This window comes from Hibiscus syriacus, unplaced genomic scaffold (genome assembly GCF_006381635.1).
Source record: "Hibiscus syriacus cultivar Baekdansim isolate YM2019G1 unplaced genomic scaffold, ASM638163v2 tig00110163_pilon, whole genome shotgun sequence".
NCBI classification, from domain to species: domain Eukaryota; kingdom Viridiplantae; phylum Streptophyta; class Magnoliopsida; order Malvales; family Malvaceae; genus Hibiscus; species Hibiscus syriacus.
Genome location: NW_024062610.1, coordinates 1,254,411 through 1,275,048, shown reverse-complemented (window position 1 = coordinate 1,275,048; position 20,638 = coordinate 1,254,411). Strand labels below are relative to the sequence as shown.

General features: G+C 37.0%; 3 protein-coding genes, 1 long non-coding RNA gene, 3 other non-coding genes and 2 pseudogenes across 7 annotated transcripts; 6 read left to right on the top strand and 3 right to left on the bottom strand.

Moving 5' to 3' along the window:
- Positions 1–654: 654 nt before the first annotated feature.
- On the top strand, positions 655–730 carry LOC120216807. The gene has a single exon (XR_005525084.1). It is a non-coding gene; the product is annotated as a small nucleolar RNA snoR64a (small nucleolar RNA).
- Positions 731–771: 41 nt separating this feature from the next.
- LOC120216810 lies at positions 772–861 on the top strand. Its single transcript, XR_005525086.1, has one exon. It is a non-coding gene; the product is annotated as a small nucleolar RNA R38 (small nucleolar RNA).
- A 134-nt stretch (positions 862–995) lies between these two features.
- On the top strand, positions 996–1,081 carry LOC120216811. Its single transcript, XR_005525087.1, has one exon. It is a non-coding gene; the product is annotated as a small nucleolar RNA R38 (small nucleolar RNA).
- A 1,908-nt stretch (positions 1,082–2,989) lies between these two features.
- LOC120216746 lies at positions 2,990–4,180 on the top strand (annotated as a pseudogene).
- Positions 4,181–4,206: 26 nt separating this feature from the next.
- On the top strand, positions 4,207–6,506 carry LOC120216748. The gene is made up of 7 exons (XR_005525082.1): positions 4,207–4,337; positions 4,435–4,599; positions 5,050–5,160; positions 5,255–5,355; positions 5,479–5,532; positions 5,957–6,063; positions 6,255–6,506. It is a non-coding gene; the product is annotated as an uncharacterized LOC120216748 (long non-coding RNA).
- A 571-nt stretch (positions 6,507–7,077) lies between these two features.
- On the top strand, positions 7,078–12,777 carry LOC120216775 (annotated as a pseudogene).
- A 359-nt stretch (positions 12,778–13,136) lies between these two features.
- Positions 13,137–13,794, bottom strand: LOC120216629 (kinesin-like protein KIN-7J). The gene is made up of 2 exons (XM_039213984.1): positions 13,594–13,794; positions 13,137–13,452 (listed from the first exon to the last, which is right to left on the bottom strand). Exons 1-2 carry the CDS (start codon positions 13,788–13,790, stop codon positions 13,137–13,139), a joined length of 513 nt encoding a protein of 170 aa, XP_039069915.1. The 5' UTR covers positions 13,791–13,794.
- Positions 13,795–13,981: 187 nt separating this feature from the next.
- Positions 13,982–16,196, bottom strand: LOC120216774 (kinesin-like protein KIN-7I). Its single transcript, XM_039214108.1, has 5 exons — positions 16,174–16,196; positions 15,943–16,054; positions 15,674–15,798; positions 15,256–15,592; positions 13,982–15,147 (listed from the first exon to the last, which is right to left on the bottom strand). Exons 1-5 carry the CDS (start codon positions 16,194–16,196, stop codon positions 14,041–14,043), a joined length of 1,704 nt encoding a protein of 567 aa, XP_039070039.1. The 3' UTR covers positions 13,982–14,040.
- A 22-nt stretch (positions 16,197–16,218) lies between these two features.
- Positions 16,219–17,236, bottom strand: LOC120216773 (kinesin-like protein KIN-7G). The gene is made up of 3 exons (XM_039214107.1): positions 17,056–17,236; positions 16,657–16,757; positions 16,219–16,536 (listed from the first exon to the last, which is right to left on the bottom strand). Exons 1-3 carry the CDS (start codon positions 17,234–17,236, stop codon positions 16,309–16,311), a joined length of 510 nt encoding a protein of 169 aa, XP_039070038.1. The 3' UTR covers positions 16,219–16,308.
- Between the last annotated feature and the right edge of the window lie 3,402 nt (positions 17,237–20,638).

Here is a 20,638-nt window from a genome sequence, read left to right as displayed (position 1 = left end):
AATATCTATGTCCATAATATCATATGTTATTAAAAATTCACAACTACGATATTTATAGTGACTGTAATATCATCCGTTATATCTATAATAGTAATAAATACAACGCAATCGAAGATAAATTTAAACTATAATTTAAAATTTTAATTAGAGACCTAATTTTTTTGTTCGGCCTAAAGCCACCAAAATCTCATAAACGGACTGGCTCCTACGCAATTAACTCTTGCAACAAACATAGATTTTTCCTCATAAGTTTCCTAGAAGAAAGTTTACTCCTACAGAGTTTAGGCGTAGTTTGTTAGGCCCAGGACTAAGAAAGTCCGTATTCAAATGCCCAATTCAAGCTTCGTTAATTTGATGACTCTCCACTCCCCGCCCGAAACGGACCGAGAAGCGGCTATATAACGTGGTCGGCATTCGAGAAAGTAGAAACCACATCGCTGCTGAAACCCTAAATAACATTTGACCGCCTCAGCCGTCTTTGCTCTTCCACGCCTTGGCTTATGCTTTATACTTCATACTTTGTACTAGGTCTTAGGGATTCATTCAACCAACCATCTTCTTCTTTTATTTTTAATTTTTGTAGTTTTCTCCTCGTAAGTTTATTGTTTTCCGTTCCTGTTTTATGCTTTTATATCAAATGGAAGGCAATGATGAATATTATAATTGCTGAATACTCGAAAATTGATATCGAGTGTCAAGATTGGTTCATTTGAATAGGAAGATCTGATGCCTCTTTTTTTTATATATTTGTTTTTATCTGCTATTTTTAACTGCTGCGGATGAAGATAGATTGAAATATACAGTTATCCCTGTCTGATTATTATTTTTTAAGTGCTGATATCTTTGAAATCTGACGCAGAGCTTTGAATTTTTATCTTGTGTTGTTTTTTTTTCAGTCCTACCAATGTAATACTACTAGCCAATGGCTAGAGCTTTTGAAATGCAGTTCAATTGATTGTACATGATTTCTTTGAAAAACTTTTGAACTGAAACAGTTCTGTGTATGATGAGAAAACATTGAATACAGTTATCCCTGGCTGATTTGTTTCGTTGTGATGACATCTTGTTATCTGACACAGACCGACCAACTTTGGTTTTTCAGACGGTTTTATTTTCGGAACTCTGCATGTCTGCCCTCATTGCTTTTGTTTGTGCTCCAGAGAAACATTTTCAGTTTATAAATTCAGATTTTGGATTTACAGATGAGAAAAAGGCATAAACAAAAAGCCTTAGCATTCAGTCGTTCTGAAACAGAATTTAGACTTGTAGTGGTACATAAAAACTGGAATTAAGGACCAAAACGCAAAACTTGAAACATATGCTTGGCCAAATTGTCATCAAGATAAACAGGAATCATGGCCTTCAGCCCCGAGCTGTGGAAGCAGCTTGTTGAAAACGCTTTCCAATCAGACTCTGTCGTGACCACATGTTTGTTGAAATCATATCACGATCCACAACCACCACCGTCCACATCTTGTCCGGCGGCCTCCCTCTCGTCGGCTTCCTAACAAGTTCATATTCAGGCCCTCATTCTCTCGTTTCACCTTTTTAGTAGGTTTTGAGGCTCTCTCAAGTTAGATGCAATTTACCTTGTCCTCTTTTGCTCGTTTACCTTGTCTTTACTTGTTGTCATTGTAGGGCTTCAGTCGAATGCATTTCCTTTGAATAGTATGGTGTCTCGCCTATATGAGGCAGATGCTTAACATTCTGCGGTGGGTGTTGACTGTTCTTCACCCCGCTCGAGATTTGGAACCCTGGTGGACCTATGTTCTGATTTTCAAGTCACTACAACAGGTGTAAATGTATTTGAAATTTAGAAATATTATGAATTTTGAGAAACAAATCAAATCATAAACGTCTGTAACATTCACAATTGTAACATTGCAACAGATAGCACAACTGTAATTTAATGCTACGGGTGGACCAAAGATAAATGCCAACGAGTTATCCCAAACTATTTCGCTTAGCAATTGTTGCATCTTGTTGTAAGAATGACATCTCTCTAGGCAATAAAGCACTCAATTCCGTTCTTGAATTTCTCCTTCCGTTTCCTCCATTATGGCCCTTATCTGCTTCATTGATGGCTGATGCATCATCACTTGAACAATGATGACGATTTTAGCAGGTGTCAAAGTTGAACAGATAAATCACAGGGGAGATAACTCACAGTGTCATCCTGCATCAGTCCGGGAATCGTAACTCTGAGATGTTAAAAAAGGATCTTTCTGAGTCTTTCATTTTCGTGGTATTCAATCGAGTAAGCATCATTTTAGTTTAGGGGCTGAGGGTGTATATGAACTTTTGGCGTGTGCTTAATGTTGATCGTGAAGTTTGGTAGAAAATAAGATGCTAACATCATTTTTGCAGGGGTATATGAACTTTTGAGTTGCTTCCAAGAAATAAAAATTAGGTAGAACTACAAACTTCTAGAGAGAGAAAATTGAGGGTTGGATTCAGTGGATCTTCTGAAGCTTCTTCTATTGAGGCAAAAAGTAGTGTTAGGATCGATGATCAAAGGCAGGTATATGAAGCTACAATACGTGAAGTTTAGATTGATTCAATCATACCAGAACTAAAATATGTGAAAGAGAAAGGAGAATGTCCAAGTGATAGCAAAACAGCAGCATCAATGTAAAACTAAACCCTGGAATGACTAGTTTGCAGGTTCCAAGTGCTGATCCATCTGAGGGAAATTCAGAGGGAGGAAGGAAAATCATCGTTGCAGGAGTTGCCCCTGCTGGATTCACTGCTGCAGACCGCACTTGCAGCGCCAGGGATTTTATGTATTTGTACTCGAGGCACTGAGCGTTTTCTTCACAATATTTATGACTTGCCGTTTCCCTTGCGTAAAACTTGTAGAATTGTAGCTTGCACTGAGCCCACATCGACAATTCTAGAAGTGTCCGTAGCCCATTGACCCCAAATAATTTTCCTTTTATTAGCAACAAAATATTCACGAATTCTCACTCTCTTATTGATTCTGAATAGTTCTGTTTTCGATAATTTAATAAAAATCAAAGCTTTGGAGTATAAAAACGAAAGAAAATGTTGTATTGTTGAGAGTAATAATCTATTATCTTATGAACCAGTCTTCCTGTCGTTGGTCCAGCTTAATTTTAAGAAAAATGGTCGAAGAAATGAACAAACCCGAGCTCCTATCATCATCTTCGATTATAGCGAAATCCAGGTCGTTATGGCCCTCTGTGCTCCGTAGGATTCCTACTTCCACCGATCACATCATCGCCTCCGAGAAACGACTTCTCTCTCTCTCTCTCGTCAAGTAAGTGAACCTACGATTCCTTATTCTTATCGCCACCTACGATTCCTTATTCTTATCGCCTTTGTTAGGGTTCTCCAGTTTTGAGCTTGGAATAGCCGGGACTTAAATAGCAAGCTTCTTTGGATCTCAATTATTCTTTTTTTTTCGTTTTTAATTTGATAATAATTTATATTAATTATATAAATTAATTATCTTGATTTTGGAGGAAACTTCGATAGGAACTCGACAGATTTGAATGGGCTATTGAAATTTCAGGACGCCATACGTGCAAGAACTAGTGAATATAGGTTCAGGTCTGCCTGGTTCTTCAGTTAGGTGGTTTCTTTCTACGAGTAACGAGCCGAGGTTAATAAACACAGTTACCTTTGATAGCAAGGAGGGCTCTCCCACACTTGTTATGGTCCATGGATACGTGCTTCTCAAGGTTTCTTTTTCAAGAATTTTGACTATCTCACCAATCGGTTCAAGGTCATTGGTATCGATCAGCTAGGGTATGCTCCTTTTGTCTCAAGGCTATGAATTTGGCTTGATTTTCAGTTCACGAAATTGTTTATGCTTTACTACCCGGTCCTGATTTAAACAATTATCTTCTTTATTGCAATTTTGTATTTTTGCACTTGAAATCAACATTCTATTATATTGTCTTATTCTTTCTTCACCTTTTCATTCAACTGGGGTGGATCAAGTAGGCCTGATTTTACATGCACTAGCACTGAAGGTCAGTGAACAGAATGCTAATAATCCCTTTGGCCCGCTTCACTCATCAAAAGTTGATCGAACTAGCAGAATTCACGTATGGTGTGTTATGATGCAGAAACTGAGGCATGGTTTATTTTTTTGAATTAATCACTGGTATATGATATATTGACCGACTAATCCAGATCGGGTACTGCAGAGGCGAGGGCGACCTTTTCAACCCAGTTTGCTCCATTCGCAAACGTTAGGATTCGAACCCCTGACCTTGCTTAAGGGACCTAGTGCCTCATCCCACTAGACCAACTTTATATTACTTAGGCATTCATTTGGAGGATATGTTGCAGCTAAATATGTTCTCAAGGTGATTTGCCTTTAAATGTTAAATGTTTGAATGCAACAAATAGTTTGATACCATGTTTTTTATTCTAATGTTAATGTCCCTTGTGTTAATCTTGTAGCATCCGGAACATGTTCAACACTTAATTTTAGTGGGGGCTGCTGGATTTTCATCAGGGTCAGAAGAAAAATATGAGTGGGTAAACCGCTTCAGAGCAACATGGTATGGAAGGGGATAATTTTGAGTCATTTGTGGGAATCCAATTTTACCCTCAGAAGATTATAAGGTTTGTAATTGTCTGGTTCTATTTTGTTAGCCTTACTCACAAATCGAGCTTTGCTATTAAACGTTTCCCTGAATTGGTCTGCCGAAACAATATTAGTATGCAGTATGCTCTAAATGTTTCTAGTAGGTTTATTCTTTCCAATGGAAGAATTTGTTCTTTCTAAGTTGATCCTTGCTAACCTATTGCTATTGAGAAGAATCAGTGATCTTTTCGTTGGTTCTTTTGTAGGTTATTTTTCAATCATACATCTTTTGTGTAGGTTACTTCTATCTTAAACTGTTATTTGAATAGATTTGTAGATCTTCTTTGTTCTTATGAGTTGGTGTCAAGTCCTCATACTCCTATTTGTTTAATTCATTTCCATTAGTTCTCTCGTCTTTAATTGCATTTTTCATGAATTAGTTTAATTTACTACTTTTAAACATTTATTGGATGATTCTTTATGCAAAGGCTTAGGTCCTTGGGGTCCAGATCTTGTACGCAAGTATACATCTGCTAGGTTTAGTCCCCAATATTCAGCAGAGGGTGTATTTACAGAGGAGGAGTCTAGACCTCTATCTGGTATTGCAAAATTTTTTTGATTTTGTGTGTAGCTCTTATATTAACAAATAATAAATGTATAACGGTTGTTTTTCCCTGTTCTTCCTTGTTGAAGATTATGTTTACCATATCTCAGCTGCCAAAGCAAGTGGAGAGCTCTGCTTGAACTTTATATTTGCATTCGGTGCATTTTGCTCGGTCACCCCTTTTAAACAGGTTTGAAACCCTGCTTTATTAACCTCAATCATTGTTTCAACAAAAGTGTTTGTTGACCTTTTTTAAATTTTGTTCGATATATGTGACTTGCGACTAATACGATCTATTATTTCTCTGTTTTAGTTATCAAGATACCTGCCTATGTTTATATCAATCAAGATTTTGTCCAAATCTTAGGTGTGTACAATATCTCACTTTGATTTGAGAACTCAGTAGAGAGCAATTTACATATTTTTCTCCTGCTGGGGAAACACGTGCATCGTTCAAGGTCAAGATTTATCTCTATTTCTTTTTCCTGCCGAGGAGAAAAAGTAATAGAACGAACTTTGGGCACATGCAATTAGCATCTAATTGGCTTGTGCACCTTTTCGAACCTAGACCACACTTCCAAATCATTGATGAAAAAATAAAACAAATAAATGTAACGCTCACTAGTTCAAACGTATAGCACATTTTAGAATTTTGAACTGACTGATATGGAAGTCATGTGAGCCACTATCTAGAGTAGATCAGTGTTGCAATCTACTAAGAATGAAGATTCCAGGTGTTTGGAAGATATTATTGAATAACCGCATTATTTTTATAATATATTTGTGAACAGTGCATACGAGTGAAAGTGCCAACTACTTTTATATATGGGACTACCAAGGAGCCCAAGCAGCCTGCAAGCAAATGAAGGTCCCATGTGAAATTATCAGGGTTCCTCAGGTCTGTTTACTTTCGCAATATATAAGAAAAAAAAACTTGTGGGCAATCTGCCAAAGACATTTTTTTAATCCCCCCCGCCCAAAAACACCAACAAAAGAGCTTTTATTTTAAAACCTTGAATACATTAATTGTAAATCCAAAATGCTATCATTCCCGTTAGGCTCCTCATATTTATTTCCCCTCATATGCAGGCTGGCCATTTTGTGTTCCTTGAAAATAAAGATGGATTCCATTCAGCTGTGTTACATGCCTGTAGGAGATTTCTTTTACCTCACCCTGATGACGAACCCTACCAGAGGGTTTGATATCAGCATAGGAGGGAGTATGTTTTAATTTCTGCACACGAATGTTGTATTCATTGGTCAGAAAATTCTTTGATATCAGCATAGGAGGAAGTATGTTTAATTTCTGTACACGGATGTGTATATATGTACCTACTGGGTGCTGGATAGTATCTTGAATCTAATTACTGGCTTAAATTTTAAATTACTGGTTTAGGTTTAGTTCTGGGATAAATTAGACTTTTAAGCTTAAATTTAAAATTGGCTAAACTACAAAGTTAGTCACTTTTATTTTAGTTTTATAAATGCATGGTCACTCGATTCGAAAAACATAATTCGTAGTCACTTTTGTATTCTTTTAATTAAGATGTGGTCATTGAAATGTTGACTTTTGTTAGTTTGATGATGTGGTATGTTAGTAAAAGAGTTTAATTTTTACTCTGAACTTTAGATAAAATACTAATTACGAATTATTTTATAAATTCAAAGTAATTTAGGGATAAAGTTCTAATATACCCTTTTTTATATGTTTTCTTCCCAACCACATCCACACACCCCTCTCTTCTCTACAGTCGTGACCTTAGTAGACCTAATCTCACGTTGTCGGCCACCTTTCATCAGTGGTCACTACTACGAACGCAACTGTCAACGAACAAAGACTGGTTTGCATGTCCGTATGCTTACTCAAGAGATCCGTAAATCGTTGGATAGGTATAACATTTTGTACACAACAATGGTGGAGCTGTCCAAGACATTAGGTTTGTAAAACTGTGCTGTTTGGATGCCCAACGAGATCAAGACGGAGCTTGACTCATGATCTCAAAAGAAGGAACTTTTCGTATAATTTTATCATTCCCATCACTTATTCGGATGTTGCGTGGATTAAAAGAATTGATGGAGTGCATATCCTCAAGCTAGACTCAGCGCTTGCCATTTTAACGTGTGGAGAGCTTGAGCCAGGACAGGTGGCTGCAATCCGGTTGCCAATGCTTCGTATATGCAATTTTAAAGGTAGAACTCCCGAGCAAGTTCAGGCATACTATTCCATACTGGTATGTGTTCTTCCAAGAGAACAAGGAACTAGAGATAGTTAAGGTGGTTGCTGATCAGGTGGCCGTCGCAATTTCTAATGCTGCGGTTCTCGAAGAGTCCCAACTCATGAGGGAGAAACTTGCTGAGCAAAATCCTGCATTACAGCTTTCGAGGGAGAATTCTATAAGGGTAAGCCAAGCTAGAAGTGCGTTTCAGAAGGCAATGAGTGATGGAATAAGGAGGCCTATGCACTCGATCTTAGGCTTGATTTCAATGATGCAAGGTAGAAATTTGAGTAATGATTAACGGATTATCGTCGATGAAGACCAGCAATGTACTGTCGACCTTGATAAACGATGCGATGGATATTTCCACAATGGATGTTGGAAGATCACCACTGGAGAAGAGGTCTTTCCGCTTACGTTTCATGATAAAAGAAGCATCTTGCCTTGCAAAGTGCTTGTTTTTATCAGGGTTTCGGTATATGAATTGAGGTTGACAAGTTCAAGGGTTATAAAATGGGGTTGGGAAGAAAACATATAAAAAGGTAAATTAGAACTCTGTCCCTAAATTATTTTAACTTTATAAAATAGTCTCTAATTAGTATTTTATCTAAAGTCCAGATGTTAAAGTAAAAATTAAACCCTTTTACTAGCTTGTCACGTTATTAAACTAACGGAAGTAAAAATTGAAACAAAACGAAAGTGACTACGAATTATGTTTCTTGAATCGAATGATCATACATTTATAAAACTGAAATAAAAATGATCAATTATGTAGTTTACCCTTTAAAAATCAATACATGAAGAGTGCATTTACAAGCCGAAATTAAATGCTATCCATGTTCTAAACGATTTAAGATTTTAACTCGACAATTTGTTTCCTTAGCAAAACAGAGTAATCCTGCATAAACAAGGATGTAAAGCTTTGAAGAAACCCTTCTCCCAAGAATAACATGGGTGTCATGAAAAGCTTCATATCAACTGAAGAAGATTGATATAAAAAAAGAGCCAAAATTACGAAGGGCTAAAGCCTAAAGTTGTAGTGTGTCTGTAGGTAACCAGGTATATTTGAACCACAAAACCGTACCGTAGTTGCCGAAATGATCCTGACTATAGGGATGGTAAAAAAATTCGAACCCGATGGAAAAAATCAAAAATCGAATTAAACGGGGACGGAAAAAATCGTTTATGCTAAACGGGGACGGAGATGGAGAAAACCGTTTATGTTAAACGGAGACGGGTTTAGTAATTCCCGCACCGATTATCCGATTACCCGACCCGATACCCGGCCCGATAAATATTAAAAATAATATATATATATATATATATATAATATTAATAAATTTAATTTAAATTAAAATATATATATAATATTTATATATTTAATTTAAATATATATACCCGGCCCGATACCCGTTTAAATAACCGTTTATGCTAAATGGGGATATCCATTTCCCGCGATTTTTCCCGATTACCCGATGTGGATCTCCGTTTAAATCTCCACGGTTTTTTAAACGGAGACGGATACAAGTTTTTTAAACAGGGACAGAGACGGAAGACCAATACCCGACCCGAACCCAGTCCGTTGCCATTCCTACATGAGTGTAGTAGACTTGGATATGCCTCCCCCACAATGATTTTGGCTTCTTTAGATTCCGTACCAGAATCCATCCAACGCGATAGAGCCCTAATTATTAAGCTTTACTTGGGTTTCTTAAGCACGGACTAAACGATTTTGATGGTAAAGAAATTGTTATTATTTTTGGGGTTTGAGCACTGAGAACACTAAAGGTGTAAACGTTTAATGTCAAAACGGTGCGAGCCATGTCATTTCTTAAGGGAATGCAAATATCCATGATGATGAATATTATTATATCATGTTGTATTTAATATTTTAATTTATTCAAAATTATTAGATTAATTTCAGAATAAAAAACGGTTTTGTGTATAAAAATTTTAGTTTAATTTAAAGATAGTTGAAAGATTTTAGATTAGATTTGTGGAGTCTAAGGTATTTTTTCAATAAAAAAAAGTTATTGGATTTTCATTGAGAGGTTAAAAAAAGAATGGGCTGAAAATTTTGAAGTCTTACCGTCATCGATGACCATAATGATTAATCGAATTTAGAGATTGATGTAATGTAAAATTCAAGTATTGAAATAATATTTTATTTATAAATAAGGATGCCATTGAATTGTTGGATGAGAATAATCAAACTTTGATTTAAGAGGTGTAAATTCATAAAAGAAACATAGAAAGAGATATCATTGTAGATGAGTCAATTACACATGAAAGACATACTTGTTTTGTTTTCTCTAATTCAGAATGCATTTTCTGTGTGGGCAGAAGTTCAAAATTGAACAAACAATCTTATTGGTTTAAGAAATTGGTGTGTAGAGACAAAAGAAAACCCATGTTGATGTGCAGAATGTCACCCGCTAGGAATAGTAGTTGTTATTGAATAGCATTTCCCGCTTTCTAATGTACTCATTTACTCATCTTTCCTGCTATTGAAAATTTAACTCAAATCACTCATTAGAAGGACAAGTATATGGCTTTATTAAAAGGGTAAATTACAAGGACCATCACTGCACTTTGCTTTATTTTCTATTTCACTAACTGTACTTTAAATCCATTCAATTTTCTCATTGAACTTTATACATTTAACATTTTTGCTCATTATACTTAATAAAATTAGTTTTTGGGTCACTGAGTTGTTAGCCCCGACTAACAGAATGCTACGCCATCTTCCCCATCACCCCTCCTCTTTCCATAGCTAACTGAAAACTTACCCAGGGCGGAGGTAAGACGTAAGATGATAGAGCGACGGGGAAGGAACACTACCACTGGGTTTCGGTCTGAACTGAACAAGGAACTCATTGGTGAAGGTGGTGAGGTGCAAAGGAGACAGAATTAGCCGAAAATCGCAAAAAACAGCAGTGGCGTCGTTATGGGTTTTTTACGAAACTTCGATCAGTCCTCGACGGCGAATGGTGACACTTCACGGAGCGGGGTCAGTAGAGGTTATACCGGAGCATGAAGACGCTTCTGATGCCATAGGCGGTGACCCTCATCGACGAACAGTGACCGAGATCAATGATGAAGGGTGTCGAGCGACTTTCTCACAATTTGCTACGTTTTGACGATCGATTTTGGGTAGCTGACGGTTGGGGTTTACTCGAGAGGTGACACCGAGACTGCTGGTGGCGGTGGTGCAAGCCACCGTTGGCCGGAGATGATGGATTGTAAGAGAGATGGGTTTCTGGAAATGAAAGGGAGAGATAGGAGTAAAGAAGAAGAAAGAATTAATAAAATAATATTGTTTAACTAAAAAATAATTTTAAAAAACACATCATAAAGTCGTTTGTGGGGAAACTGTTGAATGATCAAATTTGTCAATTATATTAAATTTAATGATGAAATTGACTAATTTTAAAGTATAGTGAATGAAATAAGAAATAAAGCATAGTATTGATTCGTGTAATTTAGCCTTATTAAAAATGTAAGCGTTTGTACATGCACTTATTGCTCAAGCATTTCTAAACAAGAAACCTCATCTCATCAGAGATGCTGATAACCTCTTCCAGCAGCTTCAGCAGACTTAACAACTCTAGAGAACAGTATCTCTCACTATGCTCCCATTGGGAACCGTGAGATAGACTTTGCATTGGAGAGGGGTCTCTGTTCATTACTTGTAGGGGAGCTTGAAGAGTGCCGCTTGTGGTTGGGCCTAGACAGTGGTAGCTCCCCTTACAGAATCCATCTATTGTATATTTTTTCTTGGAAAATACAAAGGATGATGATGACAGATATCTTCCTGGCCTTTGCAAACTGTTGGAGGCATGGCTACTGGAGGTGGTTTTCCCCAGATTTAGAGACACAAAAGATATGTAATTCAAGCTTGGAGATTATTATGATGATCCTACTGTCCTCAGATATTTAGAAAAGCTCGAGGGAATGGGTAGTTCACCCTTGGCTGCAGCCGCAGCTATAGTGAGGATAGGCACAGAGGCTACTGCAGTTCTTGATCATGTAAAGGTTAGTTCAATTCAGGCATTGCAGAAGGTGTTTCCTCTTCGTCGCTCAAAAGAGAGCGTGAGACATCAATTAGATGGTGAGGCAAACAACTTTTTTCCTGTTGAAAACGAGGAGACTCTGAGGAAACCTGATCAAAAGGATTCTGCCATGCTAGCTGAGGTTCCTAGGATAAGTAGCTTGGAAGAAATGTATGAAGAAAAACAAACAATAATTGAGAAAATTAAAGATGTTAGTATGAAGATCATGTCTGCCGGTGTGGTAATTGGAGTGATGACGTTGGTTGGCTTGAAGTTTTTACCTGGCAGATCTAGTTCATCAGTGAATGGTAAAGAAATCAGTCCAGCTATGGCGACTGATGTCATCAATGCAGGTATGACTTGATAATACATATAGTAAACAAGTGACTAGTCAACCTAATGTAGCTTTATCAAATGCTTGAAGTTTCTTCTAAGAGTAGCTTTGGACTTGGTGGTTGTTAATTATGAATCCTTTAATTTTAGCCATGTTATTTGTATGGCTACTACTGCACCTGTTTTCTATTATATTGTCAAAGTTGGTAGGAGACAGGATTGTTTTCCCCTCTAAACAAGTAAGGCATGTCCAAGTTTGTCAAATCCTTTAAGGTTTTCCTGGTTTCCCATGTTTATTGGTGCTCAAAACTGCTTTAACCTTTGTAGGGTTAATAGATGAAAATTCTTTGCAAGAATTACCTAGAATGGATGCAAGAATTGCAGAAAGCATTGTTCGCAAGTGACAGAACATTAAATCTGAGGCGTTTGGACCCGATCACCATCTTGATAAATTGCCAGAGGTAATATGCTGTAATTTTCATTTTCTTCTATGCAAGTTCCTCGTATATAAATCTTGAAAACTGCCCTACAAATGGGACTCACTTTATTTTGGGATAGCTGGTTATGTAGAGTTTTATGTGTTAATTTGTGTGATTCAGCTGAACATAGTTAGTAGATAGCTTTCAAGGAATTTTGAAGGCTTCAGTAGGACTGTGTGTCTCAAGTTTTTTCTAACACTGAGAAAACTGACAGGTTCTGGATGGTCAAATGTTGAAGACATGGACGGATCGTGCGGCTGAAATTGCTCTTTCATAGGATGGGCAGCGAGAGTCGAAGCAGCTCTGGAGGAGTCCACACGCTTGACTGATATTCATCACCCGGAGAACAATGCCTCTAATGTACTATCCTACACCACGAAATATGAGATGTCCTGTTCCAAGTCAGGCTGGAAAATCACTTAGGATCTGTCTACAAATCTTAGGTAATAAGGTAAAGCATAAAAAAGCTGAAAGCTTCAATGCGGATATCAGTGGTTGCCTTTTTTGTAGCTACTTTTTTTAAAATTTTGTGCATTGCATTTTCCGGTCATGCAAGAAGTTCAACTTAGGGTTGAACCAACCTCCGTTTCTGGTTTTCTTGTTTAATTATTAGAGTTCGTGAGCCATTGCTATGCCTCTGGTTGAGCATGAAAATGGCGTAAGTTAGGAGTGGAAACCAAACCATACTAATTTGAAAGATATTCCTTCATTCCATTATTATGTGTTTGTTACAGAAAACAATAAAGAGCAAAGAAAGAATCAAAATGAATCTGCAACTAAAGTCTGGTTAACTTTATACACCTTTTGAATTTACAAGCAGGAGTCGGGAGGTAGAGATGAGAATATATGTTAGTCAATCTAGATTAATTCACTCTTATCTTCAAACGACTTCTAAAAGAGGGAAGGGAGGCTAAGCCTCCAGCTGTGAGATCTTCGGGATAAAAAAGGGGGCAAAAGGCAGAGGCCAACTCCCTCATTGGGGTCTCGATTCTCAAATCCTATCAACTTGGCAATAAGAGCAGCACTCTCCTTCACATGGACCATGTCCTTGGTGTCTGACCATACAAGATGTGCTAATTGTACGCTCCTCTGCTTTGTGTTCAAATCAATTCCCCACTTCTTATACACTTCCTCTCTCTGCTTAGTTGACAACTTACTCCGTATTTGCTTGCTCAACATCCCCCTCTCTCGAATCAGTTCCTTCTCACTGTCACCAGAAACAGAGAGAAGAAATCATTTCTAGCAGCATTTGCATTTGCATTGAAGATAAATCAATTCCTAAAAGCTCTTTAATTCCAAGAGCATATGCCTATGCCTGAATGTGCAGTTATGGAAATCTTAAATTTACCTTGAAGCTGTTGCGTTTGACAACGAGTCCTTAAGGAATGTCAATCTCCTGAGCTCTATCTCCAAATACAAACAATCGGAAGGATCACCTTTGAAAAGTTGGATGAAATAGCTTCTGTGGATTAATGATACATGGTATGTATCCCAAAGTTCAACTATCTTTCTCTGCTTCTCCTCGAATTCTGAGTCTGCCTTCATTATATCCTCCTTAAACATTCCATGGAAAAAGAAAACAATGTTAGTTTCCAGTTATCAAAATTCTTATTCCAAGGTCACGCATCCATTTTTACAGAATATAACTGATGAGAACCCAGTCATATAAAAAGAAGTTACTATAATGTAAGAAATGAAACTATAAAAGCTGTAACCAGAAAAAAAAACTATAAAAGCTAATATGAATGATTGATTTCATTCTAGAAATGAGAAAAATAAAATAGAGGCAGGAGGTTCATCTTCTCACCTTGTTATCAATTTGCTTTTCTGAGAGCTGCTTCGTTTCACTGCCACCAGCTGCTGAAGCAGTAGAGGTAGAAATTCTTTTCGAAGGATCATCGCTAATTGGCTTCCAAGGTGGTGGATGAAAATTAGTTTCACTGGAAGTGTCTTCCATATCTAAATCTTTAAGATTTAATGTTTCCCCATAGCCGTAGCCACTAAATGAAGAAGTTCGAGAATGTCTACTGGATATATTTTCGCTTCTGTTGTCATAGTTCACTTCAGAAAGCATTTGATGAAGGTGCCTTGATCTTTCAAGGAAGTCCTTTTCAACCCCAGTGGAAGGGGGTGTGCTTTGATTATGTGTTGTCTTCTCGAAGTAAGCTGAAGATGGCACAGTTGTGACAACCGCCCTGCAGCTTTGGCTTCTGCCCAAGTTCCTACCGCAAGAGCTAGATGTATGTGAGAAGCTAGGTGACTGGTCTTGATGTTGAGTGTTGATAAGAAAATTGACTGTCCTTTGCAGTTCCTGAATTTTTTGTTTCAAAGCCTTGTAAGTTTCATCATTATACACAGGACTTGACTGCAAATCTTCCTTTTCTGGTGATGATACTACATCAGTATTAGTAGTAATAACCATGTCTATTTTTCCTTGTTTTTCCTCAGGATCAGGGGAGAAGTCATCACTTTCATCAGTTCCCGTTTTCTGGTGAAGAACCTCGGTCGTGGTCAGTTTTCCTTCCTGTTCATCCATTGTATTTATTGAGTCTTCAATTTCAACGCATTGAACGTCCTTGCAGCTATCTTCAAATTCTTGATCCAGTTTTTCAGAGACCTCCCAACCTTTGCATGGCTCAGGCACAAGAAACTTCGGAGTCATGCCGTCAAGTAGAAAATTCTCTTCAGGATTCTCAGCTAGCCCAAGATATTCGTTGTTGGCACTAGGTGTAACTGTATCCTCGTGTTTGCTGGAATCAACTATACATGGAGCCTTGGCCACTTCTGATGAATTTGATGATTGCTTTAACATTTGAACTTCTCTAACTGACAGTAGCAAATTTGCAACTCGCGACTGAGCAAGATCACGTTGCCAAGTCAATACTTCTATCTCTTTAGCCATCTATAGATACTCAGATTAGAAAAAGAAAATAAAAAGTCCAGATTAACAAGAGTAAGCCATTTAAGCGAGGGCATGTATGAAACAGCTTTCTGAAGTTCGTTCAATCACCTTCCCAATAAGTTGCTCTTTCTCTCTCAGCACATCAGCAGTATCACCTTTAACTGAAGATGATCCCAAGCTCCTCATTTCGTTCTCGAGTATAGCCAATTCTCTTTGTAATTGCTTTACCAGTGCCTTATCCGACGTAACTGAATTGACATGTGCATTAGTTCTTACCTGCTTAGCACAGTTTGCAAACAAGAGTGTGTTTCTTGATTGCTCAACATGAACACGTTCAGGACTCATAGTACAAATGATGGCTGTTCTGGCATTTCCTCCTAAAGTGTTCTGGAGTATGCGTGTCAACTTAGAGTCTCTATAAGGTATGTGGCCAGTTCCTCCCTTACTGCAACGTATCGTGCCAGTTAATAGGTCAGAATGTCATGTTTATAACGAATTAAAGACCCACATATGTGAACCGTTCAACCTTAATTTGCGAATCACCGTCCCAAGAGTTAGTAAACTCCGGTTTATATGGCAGCCTTCTTTCAATCTTGTACCCGCAGATAAGATCTGAGAAGCTCTCTCACTTCCTGCTAAATCAACAAAATTCTATACAAGAAGACCAAGTCATTTTCCCTCGTTAAAGGTTAACCTTACTACTTACTAATTCACTCTTGAATAATGTTGCCTATGAATTCAATGTTTCCATATAATATAACTCCAATGCCTTTCAGTACGTTAATAGTATCATACCACAGAAGCTGCAAGAATGCTTGAATTTCCAGGTCCAGCATATTCACGAGCACAGCTTTCAATGGACTGCAAGATTGCATCGTTGAATATAGAAGTAAGACTAGGACCAACTCTGATGAAGAAAGTTTACTCAAGTAATCATGCCTACCAGCCGCAAAATCTGATGTGATCTTGAGCTAGTTTCATTCATGGATGTCTCTCCTATCTGCCTTTGAGCTGGTAAATCCATACCGAAATGCATAATATAATGTCATCTAGTTAAAAAAAAACCAAAGAAATCATATGCAAATGCAAGTCCATGAAAATATTTCACCTTCACATATTGCAAGGAGCTCGAGAAGATGTTCCCTGTTTCTTAGAGTCACCTCAGTAAGTTTCTCCACAACGGTTCCCCTCTGTTGAGTGACAACAATGTCGTAAAACACTTATGATCGTGCAAAACGATGACCGGGAAGCATTAAGAAGGGAGAAATCTGTTACCTCGGGATCATCTAGCACTCTTAGTGGGTAACTATCAGGGCTAAGTAAGTCTCTCACGGCTTCATTGTATATTTCCATGGCACAGAATTTCACCACAAAGTCTCTTTCCCCATTCTAACATATTAGATCAAAACAAAATGTCATCTATATATATTCTACACTCTCAAGAAACAGAACAGGTAGATTTCAAATATAAATATATATGAGAAAACGTAATGCCAAGTCTATCGTTACGTTCTCAATGTAGTCGTATATATCCGATACTGCATATTCAGTGATACCCCTCATTGTATATGTCTTTCCACTGCTTGTTTGCCCATATGCAAATATGCTTGCTGAAGGAAAAACAAAACACAATGAGCAGAAACATTTTCTCTTGATTATATAGTTATAGACACAACGAACAGGGAACAAAGAGTATTTACAATTGATGCCCTCGAGTACTGAGAGCGCAATATGTTTGGCTCCTCCTTCGTACACTTGAGCTGTATCGCTTTCACTGTCAAATACTTTGTCTGTTGGCAACAAAATTGGCAAACCAAAAAGAAAAAAGCGATACAATGATTAGAAGACGATCTCAAGTCTCAAATGGGCAAAGTGAAAACAGAAGCAAGTGAATTTGGAGATGCTTACCAAATGTGTAGGCGGCAGGGAACATGGAGCGTTCCGGCAAACTATGCTTGAAAACGATGGTGTGATTGTCAGGGCATTCCCAATCACATATACGATTCCTTGCTTTATCATTCTGTGGCCTTAATCTAATGGAAACGAAAATTTTCTCTCCTTGTTCTGGGATTTGCCACTCTTCTCCCATTGTCTCTTATCCTAAGTTTTTTGTTTTCCTCTGCAATTTGTATCTTTTTATTTCAAGGTAACAGGAACCAGACCAAAAAATTCTTCAAGCTCACCGTGACGACGGAGAGGAAATATAAGCTTTTTCCCCCAGATGTTGCTCCAACCAAACTCGGCTTAATTTTCAAATCAAAACGGAAGAAATTAAAAATATTTTGTTTGAACAAAAAACCCAGACAATTCAAGCAAACGGTTGGAGTTTGAAATGAAATGAAAAACAAAATGCAAATGCAATGAAAAAAATCAAACTTTGAAGATCTTCCCCCCGTGATCCTAAATGGAAAACAGGTAGAGAAGGGAAAACGAAGACAAACTCAATTATAAGTGCAATCTTTTCCTTTCTTCTCCTCTGTCTATCTGACGCCACACTGGGTTTTGGGAAGAGAAAGATAGCAGTACAGCATTGCAATCCAAACCGTAGAATGCAAAATGCAAATGCAATGGCCTTTGCCTCCATATCCGCCTTTCAAACATAACCGCCACCTACGAACTAAAAATTGGATGTCCGTTGCGGAGTTACTATTTTTTTTTTAACCTTCAAACTCCAAATGCTTTAATTTTACATTCAATGGAAATGTTATACTTTTAAAGGAGAGAGTCATGGTTTGGTGAGAAATTGTTAGGATTAATTAAACCCATAATAATGCATGAAGGATCTTGTTTTTTAATAGGTAAATAGTTTGCAGGATTTTTATATATTATGAATGATATCAATATAATAGTTTTTCTCGGAAATATTAATATAATAAGTAAATGGTTAGCAGGATTTTTAGATATTATGAATGATATTAATATAATAGATATATGATCGTTTATTATTTAATTATATTTTTTTTTGTAAAATAAAAGATGCAATTAGGGATAGTTATGGGTTAGTTTATTCAAATTTAACTTTTAAAAAATTCAAATTCCTCCATTCACATCTGACACAACTTGATATTAAGGTTTCATCCTATCTGAAATTTGACTCAAAATCTTATGTTAAAAGTCGCACCAAACCCAATCGGGTTCAATAAATAAACATATATATAATTCATCTTTATTGAGTCAAATAAAGATCTATTTGAAAAAAAAATAAAGGGGATGTTTGGCAAACAACTTATGGTAGCTGATTTCAATAGTTGATTTGACCAACTGATTTGATTAACTGTTTATATAGAAGTGTTTGATAAAATTTAGCTCATAGGTGATATGGGTAAAATGAAAAATAAGGGTATGATATATTTAGTTGTTAAGTACATATATATTTTATAATACTTTAGTCTTTATTGAGATGAAATTATTCAGATAAAATGCTTTTGACGATGAACTAAAAAATCCTTAAGAAAATTAGTGAATATTTTTGAAATTTTTGAATATATTTTTCAATTTAATATTTACAAATAATAATTTTTGAGATCGATACATACTATTAACTTTGTATAAAATATCAACAATGTATTTTTTTTACTTTCTTGTTTTGCTATATTTTCTTAACTAAAATATATTTGAGAATCTACAACTAAAAAATAAAATAATAAAATAAAATTTCAACCTAGATATATTAGGATGAAGGCTATTTTATTATATTTTGTTTTATAGTAAGATGTAATTATGGCAAAAAATAAGGTCAAATATATCATTTAATATTTTATTTTGCAATCAACTCTTTCAAGTTGTTGGATTTTTTAACGTTTTCATTTCAACTTATTTTATACAATAAGATTTTTCAAAAAAGTATTTACCAAACACTAACAAATGAAAGGTTTGACCATCAATCAATTATTTATATTCAAATAAACTAAAAGCTCTTCAAAAAGCTGTTTGTCAAATACCCCGTAGTACGACAATTATCTATAGACATATAAGGGTTGGTTATAATATTGTGTCGGAGAATCAAGCAAAGCAAAATCAATGTTGGGACTTGGGATAAGCACTAGATGGATGGTGGTGGTTAAGGGAACGGGTAGAAAACTTGAGCCTGAATCTGAATTATTGATTGCCACATCATTTAGTTCCACTCTGCTCAGCTTTTTAATTATATCAACTCTCTTGGTCTTTCTAAAAGTATATATTATTCTTTTCCAGCTCCCACTAGATTAGTGCTTGTTTGTTGGTAATTTCCCACTTTTTCATCAAAAAGGTCGTTCGTGATCACTGCATTTGGGAAACAAAAGCTGAAAATCTTTTCGATAGGCTATGACTGCCATGAACACATCTGCCTCGATGGATTGGTGCCCTTAGTTAACATGCTTTTTCAATGTTTCTTCAATCACCCAAAGACCTGAACAGAACTGATAATCGGGTACGTGTTAGTTATCGGAGTGGCACAGGTGCAAATGGGCGAGGGTAAATTCTGAGGCTTCCTGCATGCACTATTCACATTGTAATTTGCTGTTGCAAGTGGGGACAAAGTCTGCCCAAAGGCATCTCCATGTTTAGAACCTTTTGGAAGAAAACAGCAGCAATTGGTTGTTTTGGGTTTTCCTTGGATTCGGGGTCTGGTGGGACCAAATGTAGGTGTAGTTGCAGTAGCTTTTGATGTAAACCCGAGTATATATATAGGTCAGGACTCAGGCACGTTTAGGCAACAATTGCATCTGAGTAGAGATCGAAGGATGAGGACTTTTGTAAATGGTTTTCGGGTTGTCCTTTTTGTAGCAGTGGCAGTTGATAGTCTGAGTGGTGATGAGTTGGAAAATGGTACTGCTGCTCAAGCTGAAAGCAATACCAATTCTTCCTCAAGCTCGAAGACAATGTGGAAGTAAGTAATAAAAGTTCCACTCAAGTAGTGCCCAACAACAAGAATATAGGAGTTGGGGGGAGGAGGTGGTGGTGGTTGGTATAAATGGGGTTGTGGAGGGAGGGAAGAAACCTGGCAAAGGAAGTGGAAGAGATGAAGGCATGATTGGGAGAAATGAAGCGCATAGGAAGAGAGTTTTCAACGAGGATTATAGGGTAGGAGAGTTTGGTGAATGCATGGTTAGAACAAGGTGCAGAGGGATGATGTTGGATTGCTCCCTTCACTGTGGTGGACTTTGCGTCTATGACTGCCAACATATGTGCAAAGCTCACTGCTGACGCCCTTGAATGATCAACAGATAAAGTTAGTATCCATATGAAATATGTAACTAGATTTCTCAAGTACTTTAGCAGGCAAAAGTCGCAGACATCTTCGTCCAGTCTAAGGCGGAAAACTACATGATAAAACCAGTGACCTCATATATAATATCAACATAAATAAAGTCATAAGTTGAGCACCTGATCAACTTAAAAACGTTCCCTGGCCATCAGTCATCTTCTCGATAGAATACAATTTGCAAGCTGATTATGCTACATTTGTTATTTTCTTTAGTTCAACCCCAGCTTATCATATCTTTTCCCA

Coding starts and splice junctions, on each gene's coding strand:
- LOC120216629 (XM_039213984.1), bottom strand. CDS start 13,790: ATGAAGGCAGACTCAGAATTCGAGGAGAAGCAGAGAAAGATAGTTGAA. Junction 13,453..13,593: donor TCAAACGCAACAGCTTCAAG/GTAAATTTAAGA, acceptor TTCTGGTGACAG/TGAGAAGGAACTGATTCGAG.
- LOC120216774 (XM_039214108.1), bottom strand. CDS start 16,196: ATGACATTATATTATGCATTTCG. Junction 15,799..15,942: donor GCATTCTTGCAGCTTCTGTG/GTATGATACTAT, acceptor CTTCTTGTATAG/AATTTTGTTGATTTAGCAGG. Junction 15,148..15,255: donor AAGAGCAACTTATTGGGAAG/GTGATTGAACGA, acceptor GAGTATCTATAG/ATGGCTAAAGAGATAGAAGT.
- LOC120216773 (XM_039214107.1), bottom strand. CDS start 17,236: ATGGGAGAAGAGTGGCAAATCCCAGAACAAGGAGAGAAAATTTTCGTT. Junction 16,758..17,055: donor CCCTGCCGCCTACACATTTG/GTAAGCATCTCC, acceptor TTTTTCCTTCAG/CAAGCATATTTGCATATGGG. Junction 16,537..16,656: donor TATACGACTACATTGAGAAC/GTAACGATAGAC, acceptor CTAATATGTTAG/AATGGGGAAAGAGACTTTGT.